Source organism: Delphinus delphis, chromosome 16 (genome assembly GCF_949987515.2).
Source record: "Delphinus delphis chromosome 16, mDelDel1.2, whole genome shotgun sequence".
Lineage (NCBI taxonomy): Eukaryota > Metazoa > Chordata > Mammalia > Artiodactyla > Delphinidae > Delphinus > Delphinus delphis.
The window spans coordinates 17270478-17296160 of record NC_082698.1 but is presented as its reverse complement, the minus strand read 5'-3'; the positions used below and the strand labels follow the sequence as shown (position 1 = coordinate 17296160).

The window sequence follows — 25683 nt, the reverse complement described above, 5'->3', positions numbered from 1 at the left end:
AAGCCAGCTGTGTGTCTGCTACATCAGTTCACACAGACCAGGACCCTAGAATCCCGTGCAGTAGTCAATTCCAGAGGCACAAACCCGCCTATAAACTATCCTGTGCTATCCCCATTCCTCTTCCAAGATACTGACCCTGGGAAGTCTTAGAAAAGGGTGATGCTTGGACACACCTCGACTCAGCTGAGGGTGCGCTTGGAAGGTGCTTAGGCCTCAACCCATCTCAGTGTTGCAGGTGGTACCCCTGGTGCCTGAAAAGAGACAGTTGATTGGAAAGAAAACTTGTAGCCGTAGGACTGAGTGATTGGAAAAGAGGACCAAGAAGGATCTTCAGAGTGTGAATTCAGATTTTTTTCTGCTAGGCCTGAAATTTCTTCCAGTGGTGCCCTACCCTTGGGTTAAGGCACAGTATCGAGGCCAGTATCGAACATCTTACCTGGCGTGGGCAGCAGAGAGCTAGTGGATGTGATGATACGAAGCAGTAAGAAGAGCTCTGCCAACGTGACGAGACACCATAACCCAAGAGGAGCTACTGGCATAAATCATAGGATATTAGAGCTGAGAGGAAGGGCCCTTAGAAATCTATCCAGCTCCTGCACTTGGCAAAAGAAGACAACTAAGTCTCAGAGGCACTGAATGACTTGACTGAGGCAAGGCAATGAGTAACAGCAGAGCTTGGTACCTAAGGCACCTGCCATTGGGTCCTGAGGCCATGGAGCCTGGAATTCAAACATTTTGATGTGGAGGGTGTTGGAGAAGGTATCTCAAAAAGGAGGCCGAGTGTTCAGGTCTAGAGTTGAGGGTACCAGAGGAGCAGCTCAGGAGCTATTTGGTTGGGGAGAGAGAAGGGGAAATAGGCTTTGAGGCAGAGGCACAAAGGCTAGAAGAAGTTCCTCTGCTTCTCCGTTTTGTCAAAGGTCCTTCGCATAGGTATATTCTATTTCAGCTGAAACTTCAGATGCCAGAAAAAGATGGTGGGACATCTGTGACCCAGGCCTGCCTCTGCCACTGACTATCCGGGGGCTTCCCAGGACCACAGCTCTCCTCTCTGCACCTTGGTCTGTTCACGGCACATGAGATAGGAGTAAAGTAGATGAACCCTGGAGGCCCGTGGTAAGGCCAAGTCAGGCTTAGGGTGGCGAATTAATGAACAACTTTACGGGAGCACATTTAGAAATAAGTTTGGGATGATCATTTTTAGTTCTCCTTTTTTTTTTTATGCACTTATTCAAATGATACATTTGACCTGATTAATAGAAAGTGTACCAGCCTAATGTACAGTATTAGGAGATAATTGCAATGGATGAAAGTTCCTTGAGTCAATTAACTCTTATTACCTGGAAACCATTTATAAGAGGCAATAAATTATTGGGACAACACAATTAGCAGTCCCACAATAAAACGGGTTTCACGTGTGTGCCTGTAGGCACCCCCCGCCCCAACTCCCCACCCCGCGAGGGCCTGTCAAGTTAAAGGGTACGTGTTTGAAGGGATTGCTGTGCCCTTTTGTGTTTACAGGAGTGTGTTAACAGGCAGCAGGGCTGACATATCCCAGGCTAGCCCTGAGCAATGAAATAAGCTTTCCACGCCTGGGAACAATGATGCCTGTGTCACAGCCAGTCAATGGCTGTTTCAGTGCCTTGTACCTAATAGACTCACCAAACGTTGGCCAATCTGCTGAGTGATATTTGAGGTTGGATCTTGTGATTCTGTTTAAAGACTGTTTCTAACACTCCCACCCTTGAATTTTAAAATTGAAATTGCTTAATATTTAGAAAGAGTTTCTTTTCCCCACTCCACCCCCTCCATCAAACTACAGGTTCTGTATAGTGTGGACAGATTTGGGACCAAAGGAAAGTTTTATATAAGGATACTAGAAGGTACCACTACAGTAGCAAGTAAGCGTCTAGGAGCCACATTTCATCTCTTACATTTGCTTTCAATCTGTGGAAGAAGATTGCCTTGTCCCTAAGCTGGCCCAAACTTAGTTCAGTGTGTCTTAGAACTGTAGGATCCAGGGTCCCTTTCTACTGAATCTTCACGCTATTTGCTTATTAAGTAAAGAGAACTACTCTAGAGTTCTTTCACAATGATCTGAAATAACCTGACATTTACTTTGACCAACCTAGTGTTTCTATCACCTGAAGCATTTTTCCCTCCACTGTTGCATTACAAGCAGGATTCAAATTCCTAACAGCAGGGGGGGAAAAAAAACCTCAACAAATCCCAGAGTACAACAATGTTAATGATCAACGTTTTATTTTTTACCCTGTTGACTGTTTCAACCACAAGCTTAAAGAATTATCAAGGCCAACTGCATTAGTCCAAATAAGCTGGAAATAATAGACTGACCAGAACCAGTGCTAAGAAGGCAAATTTATAAGTCAAGTAATTGGAAACATAATAAAGAAGGAAACAGGTTACCATAGAACCCAGGTCTCTCTCCTGTGTGTGTGTCCAAATTTGGGGGGGGGGGTATTTTAATATCACCAGATCACTTTATGATAGTCTATCTGTGACTTCTTCAACGATGATAAATGTGCGATCTGATCTTTTAGAAGAATAAACAGTTCCTTGTTAATTAATTTATACAGCTGTCAGTGAAGCTTTTTCTCTCTTTGCACTCTAAGTGTTTCCCTGCCATAGATTTTCTTGCCGTTCCTGGCAAACCTCCAGTGAGAGCCTGGGATTTATTAGGCTGACTTGGTGCAAAGTCTATTGATTGTGGCCCCGAGGGTAATAACTAAATAGAGCCAGAGCAACAAGTCAATAAGAGCATTGTTGCTGCAGCCGGCATTCGCTGGAGGAGTGAGATTGTTTTACAGCAGCCGAGGGTAATCAGGACAGATCAGCGTGTTCAGCACGCGCCGCGTGCACCGTGTTAGAGCCGAGGACTGTTTGAGAGCTTCAGCGGGGTCGGGAGAATCGGGGTGGGGTCCTGGGATTATGAACCCTGTGAACTCCTCCATTACAGCTTAAAGGTTTCAACTTTAGTTTTTAACATCTGCTGCAACCTTGGGGAGCCCAGGGGCAGGGCTGGGGCAAGGGAGTACAGACACAGGCCCTGGGCCTCAGCGCTAAGCGCTCTCTTCTGGGCTGGGTCCCAGAAACAAGATGGTTAGGAGCTGAGAGACGCTCTCACAGCTGCTGTCTGTCGTGCATCCGTCCATCCATCATCCGCCCATCTGTGTGAGGTGCTAGCCAGTGGCACCATCCCCGGCTTCTCATAGCCCAGAATATGTTCAACATCAACCATCCAAACGGAGCTGTTATTACCCCGGAGGAAGTCATATCATTGTCATTTCTCGCTTCCAGATCTTGAGTTGCACTGACCTAATATTTAAAACCGTTTTCTTAAGGCTTGCTTCGAAAGAAAGACCAATCGTGTCTTTCAAAGCTGTTCTTTCCTCACTCGTAGAAGTTCCAAACTCTGACTTTCACATATCTGATGACTGGTTTTTTAATTACAGAAAGCAAAATCAAAGTCCACTTCGATGGCTGTCTCTCTTTTGCCTTTTGAAGAGTCCTTGCCATGTCTCATGGTAGAAGCCTGTTTCTGTGCATGAAGGACTGGAAAGTCAGGAGTCAGCTTCCCGGATGTAGCTGGTGCTAACCAGGCTCCCGTCCTCCCAGACTCATCTTGTCCCAGTGGTGTTGGAATAACTAAGGTGGGGTGGATTTCTTAGGCCCATCAGGGAAAGTTCCAGGACACTGGTCCGCAATCCAGGACTAAATCGATCGCTGACGAATAAGTGCCTTCTCTTCCTGTGGGAGGCTAGAGACGGCCACGGGGCAGCCCTTTATTACACAGAAGTTTGTCCTTTGAGTCTTTGATATAGAGTAGTGTGGAGAGAAAGGCAATCTCTGGGGCTATAAAGGTAAAAAAAAAACAAACATGACTTCACCAAAAAGATTTTATTCTGAATGTAAAATCTGCGTCGTTAAGACACCTTCCCCGGTAGTCCTTGGTGATTATTGCATTTCAGTTCCATGCCTGACATTCGTCAGTCAGAGACAAAATTCATTTGCTGGGAAGGGGGCCATTTTGGTCCCACAGTCATGAGCGCACTGGGATTTCTGCCCCATCCCCGCAGGGCTCAGTTTTCTGGACATCGTGGCATTTGTCTTCTGGTTCCTTCCCAAGGAAGAGCTGAAGTTAGATTTTGCCTGTATGGTCATGTAACTTACAGAAAGAAAGTTGATAGAAAGAAAGAAATGGAAAGTATTGATAGCAGGTCCCATAATAGCCTTGTTACTCACACTGCAATAGGAAAGTGACCTTTTAGATCTGTGACTTGGAATTACCAGTCACCTGGATAAACACCACCTCATTTTTTACTTTTTTTTTTTTTTTTGCGGTACGCGGGCCTCTCACCACCGCGGCCCCTCCCGTCATGGAGCACAGGCTCCGGACGCGCAGGCCCAGCGCCCATGGCTCACGGGCCCACCACCTCATTTTTAACTAATACCAAGGCCATCAGTTCCAAGTTGTTGGATTGAAGAACCATGGAATGGCTCCAGGAAGGCAGGCACCTCTGAGAAGCTGTTTAGAAGCCAAGAGCAATTCTTACCCTCATTCGTCCTCTCGACGAGGGACGGTCATTGGTGTGGGCTATGCGCAAATGTGCCTGCATGAACTAGTTACGTACAAATAACCCCAGACCCTCGTGTGACTCAATCCAGATGGAAGACAAATCTTTCATGGAATCTTCTATTTTTAAACAACTTTCATTATTCTCTACCGAATTGAGGTTTTTTCTGTTCATTCCTATTTTACTGAAATAATCCTTGGCAAATCTATGGCACAAAATAAAACTTGGGAGGGTCTTTAAAAATACTTGCAGTATGACTTATGTTACTGAAAAGTTAAGAAGCAGGAGCAATTCCATCAGGCAGCAATCTTTCTGAAAAAAAAAATTTTTTTTTGAGAGTTTAGTCAATCCTAACATACAACTTCTGAGCAAAGCTGAACCGCTACTTCCTCCCCTGGGAGACATAAGTGACTTGTTCATCAGACATTCTTTGGTCTGAATGAAGAAATTTCTGTCCAGTCTGCTTAGGTTCAGTCCTGTGATACAAGCAGATTTTGACATATCAAGATGACCTAGGGGCTTCCCTGGTGGCGCAGTGGTTGAGAGTCCGCCTGCCGATGCAGGGGACACGGGTTCGTGCCCCGGCCCGGGAGGATCCCACATGCTGCGGAGCGGCTGGGCCCATGAGCCATGGCCACTGAGCCTGCGCGTCTGGAGCCTGTGCTCCGCAATGGGAGAGGCCACAACAGTGAGAGGCCTGCGTACGGCAAAAAAAAAAAAAAAAGATGACCTAAGAGCTGAGAAGCTTTGGCACAGGAAAGAAATATGCAAGAGAAGTTAAGGAGCTGAGGGGAAAAAAAATAATGATAATCTAAGTTGATTTGTAGAACACTTTCAGATTCTCAAAGATGTTTTTGTTTGGGTGGTTGTGGAACCCTCATATTTGCCTTATCACAACTTAAAGAGGGAAAACAGCAAAGAGTACACACATTTGCAGTTTGTGTGGTTGTGCCAATATCTCATCTCAAGGTTTTTAAGAGTGGAGGCCAGATTTTTTTCGGTATTATGTGCTCTTCTCAGTGTCAAGGGTAATCAGAATCATCTCGGATAGACTAAAGCAGGGGATAAACAGCTGAAACTAATCGATTTGTGTATTTGCTAGATGCTGAGAAGTCATAAGGAGTCATGTGTGAGCTCTTAAAACAGTGGCTGCTGGGTTTATCTTTGTAAGGGGAGACTGGATTTTGACACAGAGACAAGCATGGCAGGAGTATTACAGTTGTGAAATGACCAGTGATTTTTCCAAGTCTATTGTGAATACATCTTCATAAGAGAGTGTCCTCTTTTTGCCTCACAGGGCAGGTTATTGCAAAACACATACACTCCTGAGGTCAATAGGCCTATAAGCTGTAGTATACATTGGACTCATTTTCAGGAATTTCAGATAATTTGGACTTGATTTTAGAGAATATCCCGTAGTCTGTTGGTATGTGCTCACCCACTTTTCAAAAAAAAAAAAGTGACCGTCTAGGAAAATATTTTTCTTTGACAATCAAATCTTCTAGAGCAAACACAGTGTCCGCTTCGCATCTTCTTTCTGCGTCTTTATGAACTGTCTTCTTCAGCATCCACCATGCATCACTTTATGCTTTTGTGTTTCTTGCATTTTATGGTTTGGAATAATCTGAAAATAGGTATCTGAAGGATTACTCACCTAAACAGGTGAGATTAAAGAGAGAAAAATACCTATATTTCAATGTTACTATGATGTAGAAGCTGTCAGTCATGCTCTTATGGCCACATTCCTCATTTATAATGGACTGTGTTGCCAAGAGCTCCCTATTCTTCAGGTTTCTCGTGGACTATTTTTCTGTTACAAGCGATTTATTGCTTTTTTGGTTCTGAATTGCCGATGTTAATTGTTTAATTCTAAACTTCCTTGTATGCCTGGCATTTCAGTAATTGAGGATTTGGGTAACACCATGACCTTGGTGGAAAAGGAATTTAGCAACTTCACCTATAGATTGCTCAAATGCATGTGCTTTATTTCAGAATGAAACTTCAAAACCTTTGAAAACAACATCTTAAAGTCCATATCTCTCCCTTATTCCCAAATGAGGTTTTCTATAATAGCCAACATTTACCAAGTATCATCCATGTCCCAGATACTAGATGAAAGCCCAATGTGTGTAGTCTCATTTAATTTTCTTGTTAACCATATAAAGTGCATACTGTTCACATTTTATAGTTTAGGAAACAAAATACCAGTAAGGTTAGTTACTTTCTCAAAGCCACACGGCTAATGGAAAACAAGCTCCTTTGCTGGTCCATGGGCCAGCACGATCTGACCTCTGCCCTCCCCTTCAGCTCACGTCCTTCCCATCATTCTCCTCTCTGAGCACAGTACCTTTGCTCAGTCCCACCAGCGTGCCTTGCAGATAAAGGACCTTTGCACATGCTGTGCCCCCTGCCTGGAATCTTTTTCCCATTCCCACCCTCTCCCTTACTTAACCCAGTGCATCCTTCAGATCCCAATTCAACATCATCACCACCTTCGGGATCACTAGGCCCCTGGATGAGCTTGGTCCTGTGGCAGCCACGGGGGAGGGCGGCCATCAAGCTTCAAGGCATGCAGTCCCTCCAGGTGTTGGCAGGTACCCGGCTCAGCATCAGAACTGAGCCAACCACCTCCCAGGCAGTCCTGAGCCAGTGACTGAGCACAGGGGAGGTCCTAGGACCAAGCCATTTCTGTCCAATGCACGATTCGAAAATGGAGCCGTCTTTGGCCCAGAGCCCCTGATTGGGTTGGCCGAGATTTGGTCACATCTGCAACATGGTCCGAGGCTCTACTTGTCTGTTCCTGCTTCTTCCCCACTTTGCTTTCATAGGTGTCAGGTCTGCACGATGGTCTGAAGACTTTCCCTGCCCGATCCTGCCCCCTTCCCTTTTGATCTTTCACAGGCGGTGCCCCCCACTAAACTTCTTTCACTCCTAACTCTTTTTCAGCATCTGCGTTCCTAAAAGTCCCAACTGACACAAATCCCCTCTTCTAGACTCTCCTACTTTCTATCTGCTCCTTTCTAAGCACTTCACGGTGTTGTGGTACTTAGCGTTGGAAACTGTACACTGTGAGCATGTGATTGTCCAGGTCTGTAAGCTCCACGAGGATGCCCATGTTTGCATGCCCAGACCCAGGCCTGTTGCCTTTTACCCTGGAGTCAGCTCACTCCCCATCACCCTACGCTGGGCGTGCTCAGCCCCGTGCATCCAGGGCCGCTTCACTGACGGTAGCCAGTTGAGTGCCGAGACTGTCACAGCAGCGCTGGGAGTGGGACATTGAGACCTGGCGCTGCCTTGGAGAGCACACTGCAAAAGGAGGCAACGATGAGGCCTGGGTCAGGCCGGCCCCCGTGTGAAGGCCCTTTGGCATCTTTTTTCCTGCGTGGAGGTGCACGCGTACCCTTTCTCCTTGAGGAGAAGATAGGACTTTAGCGTTTTCAAGGCCTTCTAAGTGAAAACATCTGTATCCGATTTTCCCCGTCGCCAGGTATTAGTAAAGGCCCACTGAAGAGCAGCTTACAGTTGACAAGACTCTCATCAGAAGGTGTCACTGCCATCAGCTGGCATTACAGTGAGGCTGCTAGAGCTGGTGCCCTAGCCAGATGCCAGCCCGGGTAATCACATTTGGTCTCCCTAAAATTCCCTCCAGACTTCTCATCGGACACGTATTCTTCATCTCTGCCCTGACCTGTGAGGCAATGTTTGCTGAGAGCCTTTCAGCTGCTGCCATAGTTCATTCCAAAAATGGATGCATTCCTGAAGGACCACTTGTCAGGGGGTGTTGTCGGGGGGGGGATTCCTGCTTGGGAGAGGGGCTGGCCTGATTAGATGGCCCCTAAGGCCACTTCCTCTTCCATTTCTGATTCTGTGGTTCAGTGCTTGTCACCCTCAAAATGTAATGTGCACGGAACTGCTGAGAGCCTTGCAAATGAAAATACTGCTAGATCAAAAGGGCGGAACTTAGTAGGAGAGATGTTTACATACACACGCACCCCAAACAAACCTGGATAGCCCTGGGACCCGGAAACAGTCACGGTTGTATTTTCACTCTCAAGTAGAGTTTGAAGCCATAATTAACTGAAGACAAAAAAATGTATATGTTGAATGAAAGGCGTGTAATCTTTGGGATAATTCTGATGTAATTAACACAGCAGAGCTGCATTAAGGCCAGTGTGCAGTGAGTGGAATTTTCCAACATCGATTAAGCTGGACTTGAAGAGAAGTGAGTCTTTGTCTGCCAAATGAAAACAACTTTGGGATATTTAAATTCAGGTTGGAAATTGGTTTGAGTAAAGGGATATTTAAACCACAGCTGTTCAAGGGCTAAGACATATGAGTACGTGTGCGCACGTGCGCGCGCGTGTGTGCGCGCGTGCACACACACCACACACACACACACACACACACACACACACACACACCCCCTCCGCCTCCTCTAAAAACAAGTTAGCCAAAGGTGTACATTCCTTCTAAGTTCTCATGATCAACAGATGTAAATGTTCACGGTGTTCGGATGAATTATGGACCCTAATGAGATTTCAATACTGAGCAAACAATAAAAATTTATGCATCGCATAGTTGCTGTGGCCTTTGGCTCCAAGGCTAGTGTTCCACCCTTTCACCAGCTTCAGTAATATAATATCCAGCTGGCTTTGGAGGTAAGGAAAATTCGAGGGGTGAATTGAAATTGCGAGAAATTATTTGATGGATTGCTTTGTCGGAGTAATGCATGGCCTTGGCAGAATCACCGTGGCCACCTTAACCCTTGCGGCAGGTGGTGACAAAGGCCTGCAGGGCCGAGGTGCCGAGCGGGTCCCCACACGTGCCCCTCACTCTCCCTGTCCCCAGTGTTCATGGGGTCCAGGCTCTCATGAGCAAATGCCGAACAAGCACATTCCTGTCCTAGTGCGGCGAGCAAGCGATCAGGACAGCCGAAGGGCTGTGCTTTTTCCGAGAACTGTTGTCTGTGTCAGGGTGAGAAGAACCAAACAAAAGACAGACCGACCTTGAAATAAAATGGTGCGAAGATGGGGAAAGATGATTTGTATCTTTTAAAGCAATGCTTAGTTTAAACACAACGGCGGACGCAGGCACGTTAATTTCTCTCTCACTTTCTCTATCAGTTCAGACCTTGAACTTCATGGTTGTCTGCCTTGTCCTTTATAATGTTCAAGTCTTAACATGTGATTAATAGCAGAATCCCTGTGTGTACGTGTCAGAGACCACATCTGTAGCAAATCTGCCAGCATATTTCTTATGCTAGTTTCACTCTGGAACCATAAAGTGATTCCCGTTTTGTGAATGAGAATAAACCTATTATGCAGTAACATAGCTACACCCAGCATCCGCTCTTGGGGGAAAGAAGTTGGCCTATACGCTAGGGCAGCTCACATTTCAGCGTTTGGAAGTGCTTGTCAGCGTGGCCTTAACAGCGAGAAACCGTGCCCACCCATTTCATGGTTTTATTATGATAACGGAAATATATTTGCAGCATGTTGACAAACTCACTTGGAGTAAACAGGGTCGTCTTAATTGTAAGTCCTAAGGTTTTAATGCTAAATCAGGCAACAAGTCAGTGTTTCAGTTTGGCACGGCCAACCGCATGTTCCCCCAAAATAGCCTTTGACACTTTTTAAAGCAAGTCAGTGGTGTACTTAGGCTGTTCACAAAAGGCTTCATTCTTGTCTACAAATGGCAAACCTCCCCTTCATCCCAAGCGTGCCCAGCTCAAGTGAGGTTGGAGAAAAATAGGCACGTCCCCTGTATCAAGGCATTTCTCCAACTCTTACGCTCATCAAAAAGGAAAGATTTTGAAGTATATGGGGAAAGCATGCCTAGGAAAGGCTCTCTTGATTTTCATTTAACACACCCGCCCCCCGAGTTTTTTAAAGGTCTGTATTTCTGCATGGCTGAAAACATAGATTCCACCCTGGAGAGATCTCCGGGCTGTTCATGTTACACTCTGAAGCCATGTGTTTTCACATCGTGGCAAAACCCAAGATGTAGGCAGATCCCTTGGCCCCTGTTGGCTTTGGGATTTTAGTCTCTTCATTGTTCTCCACTGTAAACTTATACAGAAAAAGACCTCTGCACCCTGAATATAAGCACAGGCAGTAATGTTTTCCCACAGATGCCAACCATGTAGCTAAGCAAGACCCAAGAGTGGTGGGAAAGGGGAAGGAAGGGGGCAGAGGTCCATGAGTGCTGCGGCTGGAAATGAAGGGCTCTCCAGGTGCCCCAAGTGCCCTCCCAGAGGCAGCCACTTCCCTAGGAGGCTTTGTCAGCACAGTGACCACAGGGGCGGATGCAGAGGAGCCCCTCTCCAACATAGGCAGCCCTAGAGCTTCTAAGACCCTGCTTAGCCATACAAGGGGGTGGTTACAAAAATAATAATACCAGCCCTTTACTTTTGGCTATGTGCTCATCACTTCTATGGCTTATCTCATTTAATCCTCACCAGAGCCCTATATGGTAGGCATTATTATTATCCTGAGGCCCAGATTGGTAAGGACTTTGTCCAAGGTCACACAGCTAAAGAGTGGCAGAGAGCCAGGATCCAACCCAGACAGTCCATTCCAGGGTGCACACTCTTACCCTCATGCTTTGCTGTCTTTCATTCTTTGGAGGTTTCCTCCTCTTGTCTTTTAGCATAACCCGATCCCAATTTTTCTGCCTTGTCACCCTCTCTTCCACTTATCAGTATTTTAGCATTGGGTATAAGATATTGTTATAAGTTACTGACTTCAGGTAATTCACTGTTCTCTTGATCCATTTTGCTTATAAAGTGCCAAAGCAGTTCTTAGCGCTGTGCACTTGTACAGTTTTGATAGCTGGGGTAAACAGACAACCAGGCTGCTGTGTCCCCCGGAGATCATGGCCCAGCTGCCTTTCGAGGTTTCAAACATCCAAACATCCTCAGGACTGACACCTTTGTAAGTGTTCGTGGTCCTCAGTGACTTTCACTTTTGCTTTGTAAATATCTTCCAATGTCCAGATTGATGGATTCTGTAGATAAAATGCCCCAAATCCCTCCCTCCGCTTCCCCCTAAGACAATGGTTCTCCAACTTTTAGGTCTCAGGATGCTTTCACACTCTTAAAAATGATTGAGAGCCCCAAGAGTTCTTGTTTGTATGGGTTACATCTGTGAATATTTTTCACATCAGAAATTGGAACTGAGAAAAATTAAATATGTATGAATCCATTTGTAAATAATGATACTGAACTGATTATATATGAACACATTTTATGAAAAATGACTATATTTTCTAAAACGAAGTGAGAGAGAAGGGGGCATTGATTTACACTATTGCAAATCTCTTTAAAGTCTGGCTTAATGGGGACAGCTGGAGTCCAATGTGCTTCTGCATTAATCCGCTGTGATGTCACACATCTAGTAGCCTCTGGAAAACTCCACTGTACACTCATGAGAGAAGGAGAGTGGGAAAGGCAGATAACATCTTAGTGTTACTATGAAAATAGATTTGATTTCATGGATCCCCTTAAAGGATCCCTGGGCCACATTTTGAGAACCGTGACCTGAAATATGGCTGGTATTTACAAAACCACACTGATGTGAGTAAAGGAGGAACAAGTTCTTATGGAAAAGGCAGGTGGTGTCCTGGACTGCAAATCAGCTTACCTTTCAGCAGTGTCTCCTATGCTCTTCTGGGCTCACAGGCACTTACTTCTCTGCTCCTTTCCTCTAGATCTGTAGGCCGGGCCATGCCACACATGCTCCTTAGATGTCAGAATACTGGGTCTTGTTTTCTGCTAGACCATGAACTTCTTGAGGCCACGAGCCAGGTCTATTTCATCTCATTCTCTAGTATCAAGCATATAATGCCTGGCACATGACAGGTGAATTTTACAGAACTGGACAAGGGTCCATGATAAAGATATTTGCAAACAGTCCAGGCATATGAATATGTTGATTTTTTAAATGAAAACCCAGATATTTCTCTTCTTTCTCTATATCATTCATCTCTTCATCAAATATTTATTGATACCTATAATATGCCAAACACTAGAATAGGTAATGGATACAACAAAGACCAAGGCAGACTTGAGCCTTGCTCTTACACAATTCCACTTCAGAGAGGAGACAGTCAAGAAACAAATAATTACAGATGGAAAGAAATAAAGAAGCTACCATCACCCAAAGGGGAGACATGAGGTTGGGCTCCTTCAATCTGGAGGACTGACTTTACTATTCACTGCTAGTATGCCATCTCCCTTGGAACCAAAAGAGCCATTTGTTGGTCTATGGGCTATTTAACAGCTGTATTGAGGTATCACTTGTATACCATGAAATTTACCCATTGGAAGCATACAGTTCAATGATTTATGGTAAGTTTATAGAACTGTGCAACCATCACCATGATCTGTTTGTAAAACATTTGTCACCCCAGTGTTGCCTCTTGCCTGTTTGCTTGAGTCAATCCTGGCTCCAACTCCCAGCCCCAAGCAACCACTGATCTGAATTCTAGGAATTTCATATAAATAGAATCATACAACATGTAGTCTTTTATATCTAGCTTCTTTTGCTTAGCATAATGTCTTTGAGGTTTATCCATACTGCAGCATGTGTCAGTAGATTGTTACTTATTTTTTCAATTGGGGTATAGTTGCTTTACAATGTTGTGCTAGTTTCCGCTGTACAGAGAAGTGAATCAGCTATACATATACATATATCCCCTCTCTTTTTTGATTTCCTTCCCATTTAGGTCACCACAGAGCATTGAGTAGAGTTCCCTGTGCTATACAACAGGTTCTCATTAGTTATCTATTTTATACATAGTAGTGTATATATGTCAATCCCAATCTCCCAATTACTTTTTTTTTTTTAATTTATTTATTTATTTTTATTTTTGGCTGCCTCGGGTCTTTGTTGCTGCGCGCAGGCTTTTCTCTAGTTGCGCCGAGCGGGGGCTACTCTTTGTTGCTGTGTGCGGGCTTCTCATTGGGTGGCTTCTCGTTTCAGAGCACGGGCTCTAGGCGCACGGGCTTCAGTAGTGGTGGCACGTGGGCTCAGTAGTTGTGGCTCATGGGCTGTAGAGCTTAGGCTCAGTAGTTGTGGCGCACTGGCTTAGTTGCTCTGCAACATGTGGGATCTTCCTGGACCAGGGCTCAAACCCATGTCCACTGCATTGGCAGGTGGATTCTTAACCACTGCACCACCAGGGAAAGCCCTCCCGATTACTTTTTAATTGCTGAGTAGTATTCCACTGTAAGGCTGAACCACGTTTTGTTTATCCATTCACCAGTTGGTGGACACTTAGATTGTTTCAAGTTGTGGACTATTATAAATATGCTGCTGTGAACATTTGCATACAAATTTTGCATAGACATGTGTTTTCATTTCTCTTGGGTAGATACATAAGGGAAGAATTGCTGATTCATATGGTATGTATATGTTTAACTTTTTTTTTTAACTGCCAAACTTTTCTAAAGTAGATGTACCATTTTACATTCCCCCCAGTAATGTTTGGGGACTGAATGTCCTTGGTATTCTTTGGATTAGGCTTTTTGATTAGAGACATTTAGTGGGTGTGCTGTGCTATCTCATTTTTATTTGCATTTTCCTAATGACTAATGAAAGTGATCATTTTTTTCATATGCTTATTAGCCATTTGTAGTCTTTGGTGAAATGTCTATTCAGCTTTTTTTTTTTTTTACTTATTTATTTTTGGCTGTGTTGGGTCTTCGTTGATGCACCAGGCTCTCTCTAGTTATGGAGAGCGGGGGCAACTCTTCGTTGCGGTGCGCAGGCTTCTCATTGTGCTGGCTTATCTTTGTTGTGGAGCACGGGCTCTAGGCACATGGGCTTCAGTAGTTGTGGCATGCGGGCTCAGTAGTTGTGGCTCACGGGCTCTAGGGCACAGGCTCAGTAATTGTGGCACATGGGCTTAGTTGCTCTGCAGCATGTGGGGTCTTCCCGGACCAAGGGTCAAACCCGTGTCCCCTGCATTGGCAGGCGGACTCCCAACCACTGTACCACCAGGGAAGTCCTATTCAGCTCTTTTTTAATTTTATAATTTTTTAATTGGGTTATTTGTCTTCTTAGTGTTGAATTTTGAGTTTTCATTTTCATGGTCCTGGCTAGTAGTCTTTTATTGGATATACGATTTGCAAATATTTTCCCCCAGGCTATGGCTTGTCCTTTTACTTTCTTAATGGTGAATTTTGAAAAGTAAAAGCTTTTAATTTTGGTAAAGTCAATTTATCAATTTCTTATTTTATGGATTGTGCTTTTAGTGTCTTACCTAAGAAATCTTTGCCTATCCCAAGGTCACAAAGACTTTCTTCCAGAAGTTTCATAGTTTTAGCTCTTATATTCAGGTCTACGGTCTATTTTGAATTTTTGCACATAGTGTGAGATAATCGTCTAAGTTTTTTGTTGTTTTTTTTTTATGGGTATTTAATTCTCCTAGCACCATTGAATTACCTTGGATCTTTTTTCAAAAATGAATTGGTCATAAATGTAAACGTTTATTTTTGGAATTTCTATCTTGTCCCATTGATCTATATATCTGTCCTTATACCAATACTATACTATCTTGATTACTGTGGCTTTATAGTAAGTTTGAAATCAGGTGATGTAAGTCCTCCAATTTATTCTTTTTCAAAATTGTTTTGGCCATTCTAGTTCTTTCCATTTACATATACATTTAATTTATTTTTCAATTTCCACAAAAAAAGTCTGCTAATATTTTGATATGAACTGCTTTGAATTGCCATCTTAACAATATTGATTTTTCCAACTCATGAACATGGACTTGTTCTCCATTTATTTAGATCTTTAATTTTTCTCAGCAATGTGTGGTAGATTTCAGCATGCAGGTCTTATTTTGTTAAACTTACTCCCAAGTTCTGTATTCTTTTTGATTTTATTTGAATTAAATTTTCTTAATTTTATTTGCCTGCTGTTCACTGCTAGTACGTAGAAGCACAATTGATTTTTGTGTGTTGATCTTGTATCTTGCAACCTTGCTAAATTCATTTATTAGTTGCTGTAGCTTTTTTGTAGATCCCTTAGGATTTTCTACATACAGAATCATGTCATCTGTAATGAAGATAATTTTACTTCTTCCTTTATAATCAGGATGCTTTTTATTTCTTTCTTATGCCTGGTTGCATTGGCTACAACCTCCAGTACAAGGCTGAATAGGAGTAGTAAGAGCAGATCTTCTTTCCTCCTTCCATATCTTAAGGGGAAATCATTCAGTCTTTCATTTAAGTATGCTATTAGCTATTGGTTTTTCATGAATGCCCTTTATCAGGTTGAAGAAGTTCCCTTTTATTCCAGTTTGTTGAGAGTTCCTATCATGAATATGTATTGGATTTTGCCAGATGTTTTCTCTGTGTCTAATAAGATGATCATGTGTTTTTGTCCTTTATACTATTAATGCAGTATATTACATTAATTGATTTTCATATGTTAAACCAACCTTGCATTACTGGGATAAATCCCACTTGGTCATGTTGTTTAATCCTTTTAATATGTTGCTGGACTCATTTTGATAATTTTTTTTTTTTTTTTTTTTTTTTTTTTTTGCATTATGCGGACCTCTCACTGTTGTGGCCTCTCCCGTTGCGGAGCACAGGCTCCGGACGTGCAGGCTCAGTGGCCATGGCTCATGGGCCCAGCCGCTCCGCGGCATGTGGGATCCTCCCGGGCCGGGGCACGAACCTGTGTCCCCTGCATCGGCAGGCGGACTCTCAACCACTGCACCACCAGGGAAGCCCCCATTTTGATAATATTTATAAAGGATGTTGGTGTCTTATGTTCATGTTGGGCATTTCTTGTGATGTCTTTAGCTTCTGTATCAGGGTAATACTGACCTCATAGATGAGTTGGGAAGTGTTCTCTCCTCCCTTATTTTCTAAGAAAGTTTACATAGGATAAGGGTTATTTTTTTGTGGTTTTTTGTGTGTTTTTTTAGGATAAGTGTCATTTTTTTCTTTAAATATGTGGTAGGATTCATTATTTAAGCCATACGATGCTGGGCTTTTCTTTGTGAGAAGTTTTAAAATTACTAATCCAATTTATTTCCTTGTCATAGGTCTGTTCAGATTTTCTGTGTCTTCTTAAGTCATGGTTTATAGTGTGTTTATTTCTGGGAATTTGTACATTTCACCTAAATTGTCTAGTTTTTGGTATAAAATTGTTCCAAATATTTCCTTATAGTCCTTTTAATTTTTATGAAGTCAGTAGTGATGTTCCTCTTTCATTCTTGATGTTGGTAATCATGTCTTCTTCCTCTTTTTGGTCTTTCTGGCTAAAAGTTTATCAGTTTTGTTGATCTTTTCAAGGAGCCAACTTTTGATTTCATTTATTTTCAGTTTCCTGTCTCATTGATTTCTGCTCTAACCCTTAGTCCTTTTTTTCTGCTTGTATTGGGCTTAATTTGCTCTTTTTCTAATTTCTTAATGTGGTGGCTTAGATAATTAATGTGAAACTTTTTTTTCCAAATTAGGCAAATAAATTTTTTACTAAGTTCTGCTTTGTTACATCCCACAAATATTGATTGTTACTGTTTTGTTTTCATTCATTTCAAAACACTTTATAATTCCCATTGTAATTTCTTATTTGACTCATGAATTCCTTAGAAGTGTCTTACTTAATTTTCTAATATTTGGGGATTTCCCAAATTACTTTCTTTTGTTGTGGATTTCTAATTTAGTCCTATTGTGATTGCAGAACATACTTTTTATGATTTAACTTCTTTTTAATTTGTTGAGACTTGTTTTATGGCCTATATATGGTCTATGCTGGGGGATATCCCATGTAATTTTTTAAAGAATATATACTCTGCTGTCATCAAGTGAGGTGTTCTATAAAAGTTAATTAGGTCAAGTTGGCTGATAGTGTTGAAGTCTTCTATATCTTTACTGATTTTCTGTCTAGTTATTCTGTCAGTTTTTCAAGAGCAGAGTATTGAGATCTCCAAGTATAATTATTGAACTCTCTATTTCTCTTTTCTTCAATCAACTTTTGCTTCATGTATTTCAGGACTTGGTTGTTAGGTATTTATATGTTTATAATTGCCATATCTTCTTGATACACTGACCCTATTATATTTATGAAATGACCCTCTTTTTCTCTAGGAATGTTTCTTGTCCTAAAGTCCATTTGTCTGATATTAATATAGACATTCCAATGCTCTTAAGTTTACTATTTGCATGGTATATATATTTCCTTCTTTTAACTTTCAACCTATATGTGCTTTTAAATCTAAAGTGTGTCTCTTTACACCGCATATGTTCTTGTAGACAGCATAAAGTTGGATCTTTTTTATCCAGTCTGACAATCTGCTGTTGATTGAATTATTTAGTCCAGTAACATTTGTATGATTTTTTATCTTGCTGGATTTATGTCTGCCATTTTGCTATTTGTTTTCTATATGCCTCATATCTTTTTTTCCTCTCATTCTTTTCTGCTTTCTTTTTTAAAATAGATTTTTTGTGTGTGTATACCATTTTAATTCATCTGCTGATTTCTTAACTATATTTTGTTTTTTTGGCTGCATTAGGTGTTCGTTGCTCTGCACAGGCTTTCTCTAGTTGTGGCGAGCAGGGTCTACTCTTCGTTGAGGTGCACGGGCTTCTCATTGCAGTGGCTTCTTTTGTTGCGGAGCACAGGCTCTAGGCACACGGGCTTCAGTAGTTGCAGCACGTGGGCTCAGTAGCTGTAGCATGCAGGCCCTAGAGCGCAGGCTCAGTAGTTGTGGCACATAAGCTTAGTCGCTCCACGGCATGTGGGATCTTCCCGGACCAGGGATAAAACCCGTGTCCCCTGCATTGGTAGGCGGATTCTTAACCACTGCGCCACCAGGGAAGTCCCTTAACTACATTTTTTATAGTTATTTTCTTACTCTTTGCTCTAGGAATTGCAATATATCTTCTACCTTTTCACAATCTACTTTAGCTTACTACTGACTTAATTCTAATAAAATATAGCAAGTTTATTCCAATATGGCCATTTTTCCCCTCTTCCTTTGTACTATGATTGTCAAATCTGTATATATTATAAACCAAACAATACTGATGGTTGTCCTTATAATTATTGCTTATGCAATCTTTATGTTCTTTAAAGAAATTAAGGGAAGATAAGAGAAAATATATATACAGTCTTCTATATTTACCCACATATTTACCATTTCCAGTGTTCTTCATTTCTTTCTCTGGATATGAGTTACCCTGTGGTGTCATTTCCTTTCAGCCTGAAGGACTTCATTTAGTATATCTTGTAAGGCTAACAAAAAATTCCCTCACTATTTATCTAGAAATGTCTTTATGTCACCCTCATTTGTGATTAATGCTATTGCTAGATATGGGATTCTTGGTAGACAGGTTACTCCCACACCCACATTTTTACCACTTTGAATATGTTCATCTGTCTTCTCCCTCCATTGTTTCTGGTGAGAATTCAGCTATCAATCATAATGTTGTTTGCTTGTACATAACGAGTTATTTTTGTCTTGCTGCTTTCAAGATTTTCTCTCTCCCTTCTCCTTCTCCTTCCCTCTCCCTCTCCCACTGCACATGTGTTGATATTCTTGCCCTTGTCACACAGGTCTCTGAGGCTCTGCTCATTTTTCTTCAATTTTTTTTTTATCTTTCTCATCTTCAGATTGGATGATTTCTATTGGCAAATGTTCAAGTTCACTGATTCCTGTTCATTTAATTTATTTTATTTTTCAACTGTAGAATTTTTATAGTTCCTCTTTCTCTATTGAGATTCCCTATCTGTTGAAGCATTGTCATCATAATTTCTTTTAATTCTTTAAATACAGCTTCCTTTAAGACTTTGACTAAGTTACACTAGCTGCTTTGAAGTCCTTGTCTGCTAAACCAACATCAAAGTCACTCAGAATCAGTTTGTATTGACTGCTTTTTTTTTCCCCTTGAATATAGATCATCCTTTTTCATTTTTCTTTTCTTTTTGTCATGTCATAATTTTTTGTTTAAAACTAAACATTTTAGATGATATGTTGTAACAGCTCAGGGTTCTGATAGTTTTAAGTAGCTTGCCTGAACATAATCTGCAGGATCTATCTCCCCTGCAGTCTGCTCGGTTGTTGCTTTTTTTTTTTAATTCTTATTTTTATTTTATGAGCCTGGCTTCCTAGGGGTTGCCCCTTTGCACACATAGCTTAGTGGCCAGCCAATGGCTGAGCAAAGACTGTGCTCAAAAACCTTGAACCCGTAAGGCTTCCATCCTCTGCCAAGCGATCTGTATGTGGGTTGAAGAGAACATTCAAAGTTCAGCCAGTTCTCAAGCCTGCCTTGGCTTTGACTTTTCACTGGGGTCTCCCAGGTCTCCCCAGCATATACGCATACTTTCCCAATCAACAAAAGATGTGTGGAGAGCTTATCTGGCACATCTATGGCTCTCTCATTTCCAGAACCTCCCCATCACATTTTTGGTTGATCTGTCACTCATCCCGACCAGGACTGCCACCTCAGGCCAGCAAAACTGTGCTGTTTCCCCCATTCATTTTCCTACAGAGTTTGCTACTTTTATTGGCAATGCCACTGGCTTTTGCCTTCTGCTCCAAATCAAGTCAGCCTCCTCTGGCAGTCCTGCCCTGATAAAACCATCTTCCTAGCCAACTAAGCCAGAGGGTGAGGTGGGGATCTTCTTACCCAAAGTTCTGTCAGCTTTCTATGAATAAACACTTCTCAGTTTGTGTTTTGCCTTCAGTCATTATCCAGGGCCCTGAAAAGATTGTTTTAACAATTGTTCAGTTTTAAACTTGTTTTGGGGGGAGTGAATTTGTTGACCTCTTCACTCGGAGCTGGAAGTCCCCTGTCGAAGAATTTTGCTAGTCTGTACAAAGTACGTAGGATGTGGTTGCAATGAAAGGCCTTAGCCTTGACTCCTTGTGGCTTTTGGCCCCTTACTTCCCAGAATTCCCAGCCCTCCTCCTCAAAGAGCTTCCAGTGGCTGAGGTTCCCTGAGATGGGTAATGACCAGCTCCACGCGCTTTCACTCCATTCATTTCCCCATCGGCAGTGTGACTGTCAAAATCGAATCTTTGCATGTGCTTACATCAGCTTCAAATCCAGGGCAGCACTTTGCCCATTAACTGACCCAAAGGCAACAGGTGGGACCTGTTTTTGGCAGAACTGTTGAAGAAAAATGGCCTAGTCATCAGCCTGTTTCATTTATCTCTATCATCTGGGAATACAATATAGATAGTATCAGACTCAACAAAAGGTACATTCTATTTTCAGTTTTTTGTCTAGACGGAGAAGACTAAGCACTTGGATATCTGAAATACCTACCACGAAAAATAAGAAAGATGGGCGCAGTGGAAGGCCAGAGGGGGGAGCACTGCTTGTTCGCCTTCTCTCCCTATGTTCTTTTTTTTTTTTAAAGAAAAAAGTTCAACCCCATCACCCACTCGTCAGGTGATTGGAGACTGTAGTTGTAAAAATGTGCTGCAGGCAGAAGTTCTGAAAAATCCCAGAAAGTGTTGAAAACATCTCTAAACAAGGTATTTTTCTCCTGCACCTTTCTTGCTAAAGGTCCCAATTGCTGCCCAGAAAACTAGTGAGAATGTTAGCTGCCAAATAAAAAATTTATGACAGTGTTTGGCAAAGGACTATCTCGCTGCTTGTTTTATACATTTCCACAAGGCACTTGAAGGCAGCCTCTTTCTCCTTCTCCCTCCTCCTCCCACACTTTGGGTACATATACCTTACTGATCACTGTTCTGGGTTTGTTCTCTAATAAAAGAGCAAACTCCTATAAAGTAGGATTAAACAATATAACTTTTTTCCCTTCAGTAACCTCGGAAAATGTGAGGGAAGTGTTTTCAAATATGATGCGTTGCATAGAAGGGGAAAGAAATGCTGGGTTCACTTGTTTGGAATAGGCCCATGTATAAGGAAAAAAAAGAACCTTTCGATTAATGACCGGAGACGCTTAGTGGCAGAAGGAATCTTAGAAATCCTCCAGTTCTTGCAAACCCCCGCAGCCAACACTTTGCAGACAAGGAAATGGGGACCCAGAAGGAGACAGTGTCCTGCCTAAGGTCACACAGGCCGAGCCCACCTGGGAAGAGAGCCTGGCTCTCACCTGGGTACCACGCTGTACCCGCCACATCACACCGCAGCTCGCGTCACTTTTGTTTGTTGGGGATCCCCCCAAGCCTGTGCACTTACAGTGTGTTTTATGAGCATTAGCATTCTAGGCTATTCTACTTTATGAAAATTAAAACATTTTCTTCCCCAAAACTCGTTTTTAAAAATCTAACGCGTTAAAAGTGAGTCAAGATAGGGCAACGATACTACTGAAATGGCACTGCCTGCCTGTGTCAATTAAACCTCCAGGCTGTGTCATTAAATGTTTACGTGAACCTTTCAAAAGGATAGGGGGTTGGGGGGAGGTGTTTAGAAAAAAAGTTTTGAAGCGAGTTTGAATGTTGATTACATAGGTTGGTGATCACCCTGAAATATTTTGCCTGCCTGAGAAAGCAAAATTATGTCTCAGTCTTTTCAAAACAGTTATCAGATTATGCTCTCAGTTGTTAATTAGTGCCGTTTAGCACGCATTTCATCATTCTTACTTATTCAGAAGCCTGGCTGCACCCTTGTTCCTTGCCTGGCTTCTGTCCGCAGAAGCATCTGCTGTGACCGTCGCACGCACGCCCGGCAATGCTGAAGCACGGGGCCAGGGCTGCGGCTGCCTTTTGCTGTGGCTGAGTTAAGGAAGCGAGTGTTATTTGATATAAAGTACTGCGGACAGACCAGAAGTAAGCGGATTATTTCAGGCAGCGTTAGGAGGTAACTGGAGGAAGATTAGCTCTCCATGAGGCAGATATCATAAGCAAATTAGAAAACCTCCCCAATTAGTACAAGAAACCCAGATTTGTGCTGTTTGTGATCTTCTGCTGAAAGGCAAAGTGTCGACGTTATAGGCTCGAGTCTTGATTTAAGTTGAAATGTTGGCATTTCCTATCAGTGCGTGTTAGCATCTGAGGCTGTGTACTGGCTTAGTAAGCGAAGTAAATCCCTATTCTCCCTGGCTGCCAAGTCTTCCCCATTCCAACGTTCTGTACATTGGTAAGGTTTTCTTTGGCCCTGGAATAACCTCTAGGGCATATTATAATATTTCGATGCTGGGAATATTCAACATGACTCCAATATCCCACACTTAATCTCTCTTTCGTCTGTCTTACGGCACATGTGTCATGCTGAAGTCATAAAAACGGAGTGTGCAAAATGCCAGATGCTACAAACACAATTATATACTTAAAACTAGCTTCCTCGGGGCACTGCTTGAAATCTGAACTGGGCCCTGTTTTCTCAAACAGGGTGACACTTTTCTGCTAAGCTACCGATCGTGTGCTCTGACAGGAAGCACAGGTCCCCTTCTGAGGCCACCATGCACACGCAGGTCATTCTAGAATTCAGACCAGGCACTCTCATCCTTGCAACATCATGGCAGTCCCAGGCGTGTTTCCGTTTTATTCTCCGAGTGCACTGTGTAGTCTCCGGTGTCTTGACCTCTGATGTTTTGCACAAGTTGTATGTGGCAAAAGCCCTCAGCAGACCAAGCCTGACTTGTCTAAAGAAAATGGGGTAGCTGTACTCCTCGTCTGAAGATTTGAAATGCATTCCAAATAAACTTTTCACCAGAATTCGAACAACCGCAAAGCTCAGAATTTATTTTGCAGTCTTATCCAAGGAGGAAGGTAATGTTTTTGTCTCTGTGTGTGGAGGCTGATAAACAGTGCCTATTTTTCTGGCTGTAAACATAGTGCATATTCATTACAAAAAAATTTGGAAAATGTGGTGAGTCACAGAAGATTTTTTTTAAATCACCATGAGCTAAACACAATCATTACTTTCATTTCAATGTATTTCTTTCCAGATTTTGTTCAAGTTTATCCTTTTGTAAAATTAGGATCCTAATATTCATAGTATTTTTAATCTTTGCTTTTTACCTAATATATCATGGGCAAGAAAATTGGTGGTCTTAATGACAAGCAGAATAGGACAAGACCCTCTCATACCTTCTGAATGATCAAGAACAAATTTATTCAGTGTAGTTTTAGTATTCTACTTCAGTATATATTTTTCTTTGAAAATTATCAGTATCCCAATGGTATTTACGGCAACTTTCAACTCACCAATGTTATATGAAATACTGTCATATCACTCTATTTCTTTGAGGAGAACTTTGCATTTTCTTTGGTTTTACATGCGTGATCTAATTTGAACATCACAAGAAGCTTTCAGGTAGGAAAAAAAAAAAGAACAGATGTTGTTATCCCTGATTTGATTCATAAATGCAAAGTGAGCTACAGTATAAGATGCACTGTGATGCCAGCCATTATTCTTCCCACCACGCACTGCACATGGTCTTTGAAACTGGACCTCATTTTAATTTACTTATTTTCTTTATTTTATTTGTGGCTGCGTTGGGTCTTCATTGCTGCACGCGGGCTTTCTCTAGTTGCGGTGAGCGGCGGCTACTCTTGATTGTGGTGCACGGGCTTCTCATTGTGGTGACTTCTCTTGTTGCGGAGCACGGGCTCTAGGTGCGCAGGCTTCAGTAGTTATGGCTCACAGGGTCTAGAGCGCAGGCTCAGTAGTTGTGGCGCATGGGCTAAGTTGCTCCGCGGCATGTGGGATCTTCCCGGGGCTCGAACCCGTGTCCCCTGCATTGGCAGGCGGATTCTTAACCACTGCACCATCAGGGAAGCCCCTGGACCTCATTTTAAATACCAGCTTTGCCACTGACTAGCTGTGCAATCTTGGGCAAATTGACCTCCCTAAGCCTCAGTTTTCTTCTTTGGAAAATCGTAACATTGATATCTTTGTCACAGATTTGTAACGAGGATTAAATAAAAGAATTTGTGTGAAGTACTTCGGATAGCATAAGGCACCAAAAAAGTTAATTTTTTTCTCACACATTCTCTCTTTCTTATAACATTGTGAAGAAAGTATTATGTTTCTTTTTCCAATTTACTCAATTCTTCGTTTAGCATTATTTTAAATAATAATTATATATGTAATAATATACAATTTAAGAAAATGTAAAAATACGTAATAGAAAGCAAAAAACACTCGCCAACCAAATACAAACATTGGTACTGCTTGGCTACATTTCCTTCCAGTCTTTTTTAAATATTTTCTGTGCAAAGGCTTGCCATTTGTTTTTAGACATGTCAATTAGTGCCTTAAACCAAGGAATATGGCTGGTAGTTAAGGCATGTGTTTTAGAGAACATGGTCTGCATGCCACCACACCCTGTTCTTGCTTCTAGATCTCAAAAGAGGTGTCCCTTTGGAATCCTACTTCCATTGGCAGTAAACCAAAATGGGGAGTCAGATGCGTGGTCATGGCAGGGGTGCGATGAGGATGTCTCCAGAACCTGAGGTATCTGAATGCATTGATGAGTCCCTCACCCACTGGTCCTGTGGCCTTGGAGTAAATTGTGTAAAACCCAGCCCACCCATTCACAAAACCAGCTTCTCTGACAATAGAAAGGGGTTGGACTTCAGAGGCCACAATCTGTCAGGCCCAAATTCGGCCTCGTTGTCACCCAGGGCATGGGCAACTCAGAATTACGACACTCAGGTATCATCAACCACTGGGAAGAAAAGCCTTTCCTAGACCCTTAAAAGGTGTTCTGTTCAAGCTGAAAGGAAAATACCTACAGCCAAGCATCTCCTGTCAGCTAAGTTGATAGTTCTCTATCAAGTCAACCATTAGTGAATACATTGGTTCTCCTTTTTTTTTTTTTTCTTTTTTTGCGGTTCTGCCTTGGCTATTCCCAAGACTTCTCTGAACCAGTTGGGCAAAATTGATTTTTATTAGTTCCACTGGCCTTGTGGAAAATTATCTCATGAACTGGTTTTTATAGGAAGACTCAAAGCACAGCACAGGGTAAAAAATAAGCCTATAGCAGTCAAAACTGTTGTCTGAAATGTCTTCAGACTGGAAGGCTGAATTTATTGCACAAAACAAGTACTAGCAAGGCGGAGGTGTGCATTCCTGCTCATTATCACTGGAAAGGAGAACCAAAAAGCCGAGTAAAAAATTAAATTTTAATAATGCCACTGATATTTTCTA

The 25683-nt window shown here is 42.3% G+C and overlaps 1 protein-coding gene across 7 annotated transcripts in view; it reads left to right on the top strand.

Moving 5' to 3' along the window:
* Positions 1-25683, top strand: part of VTI1A (vesicle transport through interaction with t-SNAREs 1A) — a 364615-nt gene that overhangs the window by 312457 nt on the left and 26475 nt on the right. The window contains exon 9 of one of the 7 annotated variants that reach the window (XM_060034052.1): positions 24875-24987. The exons of the other annotated variants lie outside the window; for them this stretch is intronic. Within the exon in view, the coding sequence (XP_059890035.1) occupies positions 24875-24986 (112 nt within the window). The 3' untranslated portion in view covers position 24987. The remainder of the gene's footprint in view (positions 1-24874; positions 24988-25683) is intronic. 7 annotated transcript variants of the gene reach the window in all.